Source organism: Silene latifolia, chromosome 9, assembly GCF_048544455.1.
Source record: "Silene latifolia isolate original U9 population chromosome 9, ASM4854445v1, whole genome shotgun sequence".
NCBI lineage: Eukaryota > Viridiplantae > Streptophyta > Magnoliopsida > Caryophyllales > Caryophyllaceae > Silene > Silene latifolia.
Window position 1 is genome coordinate 12,301,807 of NC_133534.1, and position 9,416 is coordinate 12,311,222.

A 9,416-nucleotide genomic window follows, 5' to 3' on the forward strand; every position below is an offset into this window, starting at 1 on the left:
ATATGACAACATCCATTTCCAACAAACTTATAGGTTTAAGCATATGTGCCCTTCATTTGGCACAAAACTCACCAAACCGAACTGAAAATACTCCTTAATAAATGTAAATAGTGCATAGGAGTGAAACCGTCTACAAACAACATCTTTTCCTTGCACGGTTTCTTTCTTTCATCATTTTTTCTCTTTTTTTTTGAATTTTTCTCAACTTCTCTTTTTTTTTTTTTTTTTTTTTTTTTTTTTTTTTTTTTTTTTTTTTTTTTTTTTTTTCATTTTCCAATTCTTTTCTTTTCATCCTCCTTCTTTATTTTCTACCATCTCCAAATAACGCAATACAGACCAAACTTGGCATAATAAATTATATACCGCAAAAGCATACATTATACTAGCTTGACAAGGCAGGCTAAATTTGGATGTAGCTAAGGGTCAACAGGCAAATTTGGCTAATGTGGAGTTCCATGGGTAAAAACGAAATAAAGGGGAAATTGTAAGCACCTCCCTGCATGTGACACCAACCACTAACCCGAATGTATGCAGGCAAAAAGCAATTGAATTTCATAAATGTGCAAATTAACTGTAACACTACGGATTTTATAGGTTGGTACTCGACCGAGTATGGCCTACTCGGTCGAGCAAAGTGTGTTGGGTATTCTGTTTGGCTACTGCCCAGGAATACTTGGCCGAGTATGGGTAATACTCAACCGAGTAGAGGATACTCGGCCGAGTATACCCTATACTCGACCGAGTATCCGGTTTGAAGGGTAATATTTTCCGCGGTTGATTTAGAAACGACTAGAGTTATATTGAGACGCATTTTACAGTTTCTAAACATTTTACAAAACCTAAACTACACAACGTAACTCTAATCCTCTCCAAATCTCCCTCTCATTTGCGTGGATTGTTCGTGAGTCTAACGAATCTTGCCTTGCGTCGATTATGTCGGTAAGTCTCTGATTTCATGAGTCTCATTAAGTTGTCTTTTAGGGTTTTGCCCTAATTATTGTTTTGGGTTAATTTGGGGGTTTACGGTTTGGTCATTATATGTGTGTTGATTGTTGATTATAATTGTTGTAGGTGATGATGTGGTAATTGCTATGCATATTGTATGATTGATTAGAGCATATCGGATTGCGAAAAGGTAGGGTTTCCCTACTCAGTTACTGTTAATTGATTTAAGACTGTGCTTGTGTTGTAATTTTTGTTATCTGTTGATCATCGGAGTATGGGTGTTGTGATGACGGTGGTGATGTGGTTGTGTTGTGACGGTTGTGGTGTTGTGTGGTTTGTGATCTTTGTGGTGTTGTGTGATTGTGGTGGAGTCACTTGCGGGAGTGGCTTCACACCCTAGTTCGCCCTCCGTGGAACCCGTCACGGGAGGGGATGTGCACATTAAGGGTCAGGGATTGTTAGTCGCTCGTTGATGAGCTGGACTTGGTGGGGATGGGCTGCGGTCACCCACTGGCGGAGTGGATTACCTGTTGCGATGGGTAACCTGGCAGGGCTACACACTTCGGTGTGTAGTCGGTTACTAAGGAGGATGATCAGTCGGTTACATTGTTTGTTTGTCTTACATTGATTGAATGGTACTAACCCTGTTGTTGTTGTTTTGTAAAACCTGCGGTGATCCATTCGGGGATGGTGAGCAGACTTGACAGGTATTGTATTTGGTGAGCTTGGGCGGTCATGGGGAAGTCGTCATCACCAGTTGTAGTATCACAGTCACGAGTCTTAGCTATGATTTTGTAGTTGTCCTCATTTGTATTCACTTTATTGGTTTTGGTTTGGAATTGGATTGTTGTAAACATTAATACTTTACAGTACTTCTAATAAATGTGTTTAGGACGGACGCTTTTGATATATACTAACCTCGGGCAATCGAGATGGTAACAGCCTTTCATGCTTGGGTAGTCCTGGTAAGGTACCTTGGTATGAGGGGGTGTTACATTAACGATACATGATATGCAAGGAGTAACTACTCACAATCCTACATGAAACCGGTCACAAATGACACCAGTTATATGAGCTCTAATCCTTAGAAATTATAAGTAGGTTGCCAAAATTCAGGTCAAGTCTATAATCCAGCAAATATTTTAACAAAAACTCGTAGATTTGCATATGTGATTCTACTAATAACATGTCAATTAAGCACGGCTTAGGCATAAACAGCTGCAAATGCAATGTCATCATTGAAATACTACCGTTCCGACTCGACCTACATGTTAAAATAAACGTGCAATTTTTTGAATTTTTGAAATTTTTTGAAATTTTTTGAATTTTTGTATATATATAGGAAATGAAATAACAAATGCAAACTGAAGTGCAATAAACGTGAAACAGAAATGCAATAAAACATGTGAATGCAATGCGCAAAACCCTTCCCCAAACCAAATCACACAATGTCCCTATTGTGCAAAATCATATTATGAAATAAAAGGGAAACGGGAATTTGCGTTATTATAACTAAACAAGACATGAAGTTAAACTCGAAAACTCACAAGATTTTAAGCGCAGCAAAAGGAAACCTCCCCAAACCAGCGTGAGCTAGGAGGTTTCAGTAGCCAGCAGTGCTACCATAGGTACCTGAAAAGAAACAGAAGTACCGCGCTTAATTCCGAGAAAACAATTTCCGAAACGCAAAATTATGTGCAAAATAAGAAAACAGAAGAAAACAGAAATTAATCAGAGAATAAAGAGGAGAAAAGACTCCCTCAACTCCGCAAATCGACCAAACACAGCAGGGGAATGGTCATGAACAGATACAACAGCGAATGTGGTCGATCGACCACACCATCTAGTCGATCGACCATGGTAACAAGAACAGAAGCCCCTGGAGTCGCGGCTCAGTCGATCGACCATACAAGCCAGTCGATCGACCAAGATACCTGCTGTAAGTTTCTGATTTCTTCGAATCAGCTCAATAAATTAAGCTAATATGGTCTATGAACCTGCAAATACACATAATAACGCGCCCAAAATTGCGCAAAACCCAAATGTAAAGTCTAAAGTCTGTAAATCCTAGGCAAACTTATTAAAGCGAAGTCTCGCACAAACCAAAGCAATAAATAGTCTAACAAAAGCAATAAAATGTCTAAAACTTATGAAATAAAAAGTTTTCATCCGCGAAAAATGCGGAAAATCTCCGACCATGGCTTCTGGCTATATGAAGTACCCTCTGCAATGCTAATCTCAGCAGCTGGACTCCATTCCACTCCTTCATCTAAAATACTCAACGGGTCATCAACGGCTCTAGCGGATTCCCAAGCTCTTGGATCGTCTGGCTCATCAAACTCCAAGTCATAATCCGACACTTTCCTCTGCTCTTCATTCCCCAAACCAGTTCCTGCAACAGTCAAAACAGAAGTGTTTTCCTCCATCGTGCTCCCAATCTGAGGCGGAGGTGTTAGGGCAGGAATAAGCACAGGGGTAAAAGGTGGAGTATCATCAAATTTGCTCGATAAATTAGCAGCTTGATTAGCCACTAAATTTGCCAACCGATTTTCAAAATTCTTATCAGATTCTATCCTAGCTTCTTCCATTTTTATAACTTGAACCAAGAGAGTTTGAACTACCTTTCTTAATTCCGCAGTTTCATTTGTAGCATTCTCCAGCTTTTCGAACCTGGCATTAATGGAAGCTTCTAGTGCCGCAATAGCATTCATTTCAATGCTTGGTTTTCGCGAATTCCCACGCGAACTTCCCATCTATCAAGAGTTCTCAAGCCTTCCTCCTGAAATGATTCTTCTAAAAGTCTCTGTCTAGCGCAAGGTGACCTGCGTATAAGAAGAAACTACAAGAAGAAGATGAGAAAAGTTTAAGGAACAAAAAGTTCCTTAAACTAAGAAAAAGACTAAAAAAATAAACAACTAAAACTAGCGCGCCTCCCTAAGCAACGGCGCCAAAATTTGATACCTATCGAAGTGAGTATCAAAAATAATATTTATAGTTTTCCAAACTACAACTAGCAAGCGGTAGTAAGGGTCGATCCGCAAAGAGGTAGGGAGATAACTAAGAGTAACAGTTTGAGGGGGTTTTGATATGAATTAAATCTAAATCTAATAACATAAACTAAATAAGCAAATAAAAGTAATAAAGGATGTAAACAATGATAAAAGAAATGCTAAGACGGTCGGTTCACTATAGCTACGATGGCACATAATCCTAGGTAAGTCCGAAATACAGCCATGTAGGATGGGTAAAATATGTCCTCTCGGTCCAAGTAAACTAGTAGCTCCTTTTGGCCTATGCTACTGGTCCGTAGGTCTCACTAATACTAGCTCTCGCCCTGAAAAGTGATTCCTAAAGCATAAATTACATTATCTTTCGATCTTAGCAATTTAGTCGTCTTAATTCATTAATTAATGCCCTTCCCTATCTTACGATCTACGGGTTGGTCAAAACTAAGCATCTAACAAGTCTCCTCTCGGTCTCATTGCTAAATATTGCACTTAACGAATCAAACGGTGCTAATCAGACACGAAGTCGGTCGATCGACCAGCTTCCCCAGTCGATCGACCAGTTAAGCCAGTCGATCGACTAAACCCTAATTCGGGGTCACCTATTCTAATGCCATCTACGCTATAGCTCCCCTACATCTTAGTAAAGGGTATTTAGCTACTCATACTGAAATTAATAATGAAAACGAAACTAAAGTTGTGAATAACAGAATTCATTATTAAATTAAATAAATAGTAAAACCGCATAAAAGAGAAATTAGGGCTTAGGGATTCTAACTAATCAATTCTAATCTATAAAGAAAGAACAAATTCAGAACAAGAAATACCAGAAATAAGGGAAGCGGGACGAACAAATCCGGATACAAAGAAGAACTTTATTAAAAGATACTTAAGAAAACTGTAAAACTAAATAATGATAAGTCTCGACCTTATTATCAATGAATGAATAAAAGGTAGGAAGGGGTTACGTTAAATAAGAATGTCACGTAACTCTTATTATTAAAACCTAATTACAATGAGCTTTCTAATTCTCGTCCTTTTGATTTCCGTATCAGGTCGTGGGTTGGTCGATCGACCACTGTGACCAGTCGACCGACCAAAGGTGCTGTACAGTAATGCGTTCTGACGAATTCTGCAGCGCGCACCGATCTTAAAAAAGCTGTCATTTCTTCGTTACTTGGTCAAATCAGGCGTTCTACGCAGCGTTGGAAAGCTAAGAGGATAAACTTTTACCTCTAATAAGAATCACTCGATTATCTGCCTTAGAACTCGAGATATAGCCATCTGAAGCAGCTTGCAGTAAACTGTTCAGCATTCTGACAGTCTATAGACCATGTAGGTCAGTCTATAGACCACTGTAGCTGGTAATTCGCTTCTGAAACTCTCGCAAATTCATCTTTCAGGCCTTGAAATGCGCACCAAGTTCATCTCTCGAGTCACTACCTCATGTCAAATGCAATGCTAAGTACTTAGGGACAGATTCGGCTCGATTTCCGCTAGATTCTTCACATTTCTGCAATATTATACAAAAACACTAAAGTAGACGGAAATAGGGAAAATAGTAGCATAAACTACATATTTGAGCTCTGAAATACGTGTAAAATAGGGAGTAAAACATCATATAAATGACACACATCATATACAGTTTCTTCCAAGTTGCCATGTAAGAAGGCGTTTTTAACATCGAGCTAACGCATTGGCCAAGACCTGGAGACGGCCAAACTGAGGACCGTTCGAATTGTTGTTGATTTTACGACGTGACTGAATGTTTCATCACAATCAACACCGACTTGTTGTGTCTTACCATTCACGACAAGACAGGCTTTGTGTCGTTGGAGAGAGCCATCTGCATTGAATTTATGACGGAATAACCACATACAACGAATTACAGATGCATCAGTCGGTCGGGGAACCAAATCCCAAGTATAATTGTCCCTTAAAGCGGAAAATTCGTCCTGCATAGCACAGTTCCAATTCGGGTCTTGCAAGGCTAGGTGAGGTGATTTGGGAATTAGGGAAGGCTCGGTGGTAACAGTGAAAGCGCCTGGTTCTTAGGTTTGAATATGCCGTTTTTGGCACGGGTCGTCATGTGTTGAATGGAAGGGGGATGGGGTGGTGGTGGAGGAGGGGGAGGGGGTGGGGGTGGTGAGGGAGAATTGGTGGCGAAAGCTGGAGTGGGTGGAGAGGAGGGTGGAGAGTTGGTACGGTCGAGGGAAGGAGGGGATGTTGGGTTTGTTGTACGGACAGGGGTATGGTCAGTGGTATGGGGAGGTGGTTGGGTGGACGGAGGGGTGGCTATGGAGTCATAGATAAGCGGGTTGAGGGTAGAGTTGGAGGTGTCCAAAAACGTGTATGAGGGACGGGTGGAAGTGGTCAATTCTGCGAAGGGGAAAACGGATTCGTCGAAGGCATGGCGAGACACATAGATACGACCAGTGGGAATGTGAAGACACCGATAGCCGCGTTAACTCGGGAGATAGCCTAGAAAGACGCATTTGAGAGATCGAGGCGCTAGTTTGTGAGTTCAAGTCGAAGATATATCAGGATAGCATGCACACCCGAAAACTCGAAGGTGATCATAGGACGGATTTTTGAGGTAAAGAGCCGAAGTGGGAGTGTGGAAATTAAGAGTAGATGTGGGAATATTATGTGAAGATGGGTAGTAGTGTGAAGAGCATCAACCCAATAGTGAGGTGGGATTGAGCCGTGATGGAGGAGTACGAGAACGATGTCATTAAGTCTTTGGATCATACGCTCTGATTTACCATTTTGTGGGGATGTTTGGGGGCACGAGAAACGAAATACAAGACCATTTTTTTGTGGCAAAATTATGAAAAGCACTATTGTCGAATTCGCGGACCATATCACACTGAAACGATTTAATTTTGCAGTGGAATTGAGTGTGGACAAAGTTGCTAAATTGGGTAAATTTGTCAAAAACTTGAGACTTGAATTTAAGAGGATAGACCCACACAAATTGAGTGAAATTGTCGATGAGCACCATATAATACTTATAGCCTTGTTTACTTAAAAGAGGTGATGTCTATAAGTCGCAATGTACGATATCAAATGGAGCAATAGTATGAGAAAGTGAATGTTGAAATGGAAGTCTTTTATGCTTACTAATTTGACAGGAGGAACATAAACTAAAATCATGAGTTTTATTAAACTGAATATGATTATGAGAATTCAAAAAACTTAAAATAGATGTCCCGAGGTGACCGAGACGAGGATGCCATACGTCGTGATGATGGGCGAGGAAGGGTTGAGGTGGACTAGAAGAGGAGCTGGATGGGACGGTGGACACATGGTAGAGTTCGCCGTTACTGTCACTCCGCAGAATCGTTTTCCCACTCGGAATATCCTTCACAGAAAAAACAAACGGGTCAAATTCAACACTTATGTTATTGTCTTTAGTGAATTGGCGCACTGATATAAGGTTTTTAATAATATTTGGTGCATGGAAGACTTGTCAAGGGTGTAAGGTTCGGTTAGGGGTTTGTATTGTAGAAGTGCCAGAACCCATAATTGGAATGCTATTGCCGTTTTCGACATATATGGAACGAATCTTACTCGAATTAAGGGGATTAGAAATCATACCCGGGTCCGACGTAAGATGAGACGATGCACCTGTATCCATAAACCAAGGGTCCACGTGATTTTGCATAGTAAGAGCTTGGAACGATTGGCTCAAATCAGTGAGTTGCGGAGGTTCGGTGTCTGTAACATATGCTTGTCCCTGGGGGCGAGGTGACTGGCCACGAAAGAAAGGAGGGAGAGGTGGAGCCATACCATACGAGGGCCATGGCTGAGTCCAGCCGGGGTAAGTGGGGTAAGGGCAGGGAGGTGGCGTCCAGAGGGAGAGCCAGGAGGGTGGAGGGCCCGGCGGGGAGGCTTGGTTAGGTGGGGTTTGTGGCTGGGTCGTGGGTTGACGATATTGGATGTTATTGTTGTTATTCGTGCGATTGTTATTATGGCGATGATTATGGCGATTTTGTTGGTTGTTTGTGGAGTTGTTGTTATGGCGAGGAGGACCTGGTGGGGCAGGTTTGGTGGTGGATTCAGTCTATAAATCAGCGGCAGGGGCAGCCAGGGCAGTGGCGGGTTTATCGCAGCCAGATTTGCGATGTAACTCAAGTCCGGGCATACTGCGAGCAGTCTCGAAATTCGGAGTGGTCTGATTTATAAAGGAAGCAACAGTATCACATTCACTAGGGAGACCACGTACCAGTTGGATGACGAGGCGTCGATTGGACACGGCGGCGTCAACATCCTTAAGCATGCCGGCGAGTTCGCGTAATCGTTGGTAGTAGGCGTCCAACGAAGCCATGTGCTCGAGACGGAGAGTGTTAAATTCCTGTTCAAGAGCGGCACGCACGCCCTTTGTTGTTGTTGAAGATATTCTCGATCCGGACCCATGCTGCACGGGCTGTAGATTCATCTTCAAGGATACGGGGAAGAAGTTCATCACTAAGGGTACCGTAAATCCATTGGAGAACATGGGCATCAACTTCGGACCACGACTCGAAAGACGCGTTAGTCTCGTTGGGAGGAGGTGTGCCATCAATGTGAGACAAAACCTTATACCCACGAGCATGAAGTTTGAATAATCAAACCCGTGATGCATATGTCACTTTCGTGCCATCGAGAACACGAATTTTGTGTTGGATATTTGAGACGGTGAATATGGGATGAAGGCCGGGTTTTTGGGAAGAGGAGGGAATTGAATCGTTTGTCATGATGATGATGGTACGTGAGGCAAAGGGTTTCTCGAAAGATAACCAAAAACGAGGCACATGACCGAGGAGATGCCGAAGTCTCCCTAATCTCGTGATACCATGTTAATGTTCATAATCCCTGAATTGGGATGAGTTATATCATTCATATATATATATATATATATCCAAGATTACAAGGTAGTTAGGCAATATACAAGGCTATAATATAGGAATACAATCCGCTAAACTAGGAGAGTATCAAGGGTCAAATATTTACATAATAATAGGCATAAATAACTGTATCAAATATTATCTTCATAATATTTGTCTAACACTGGATATTGGATAAGTGCATGTGCTTGGCAGCGCTTCATTCCGAAGAAGGGTGATATTGTTCTTCCTGTGCTTGGCGCCTTGGCGGCAGATAATGTAGTGTCATTTTAGGTAGACCTAGCAATACATACAATTCATAAGAATGACCCGCAACCTGAAGCCCAAGTTAGCCCCAAGTATAACTCGCAGTCGCAATGTGGTTAACCCATTTTGACCGGAACTTTACTGGACCCTGTTTTGAGCTGATCTGAAATGACTTGACCCAAGCTCGAGTTGACCAGCCTGTAAGGCCCCGTTTTTTTAAACTTAAAGTCACTTAACTTAAGTTTATTTTAGATCCTATAAGTTCAGTTTAGATCAGATCAGATCCTATAATTTCAGTTCAGATCCTATACGTTCGGTTCAGTTCAGATTC

General features: G+C 41.6%; 1 protein-coding gene across 1 annotated transcript; it reads right to left on the minus strand.

Annotated features, from left to right (window-relative positions):
- Nucleotides 1-8,016: 8,016 nt before the first annotated feature.
- LOC141600593 (uncharacterized) lies at nt 8,017-8,391 on the minus strand. Its single transcript, XM_074420836.1, has one exon. It carries the CDS (start codon nt 8,389-8,391, stop codon nt 8,017-8,019), a length of 375 nt encoding a protein of 124 aa, XP_074276937.1.
- Between the last annotated feature and the right edge of the window lie 1,025 nt (nt 8,392-9,416).

What these genes read in the sequence shown, in the direction of transcription:
- LOC141600593 (XM_074420836.1), bottom strand. Translation starts at nt 8,391, where the DNA reads ATGAATCTACAGCCCGTGCAGCATGGGTCCGGATCGAGAATATCTTCA.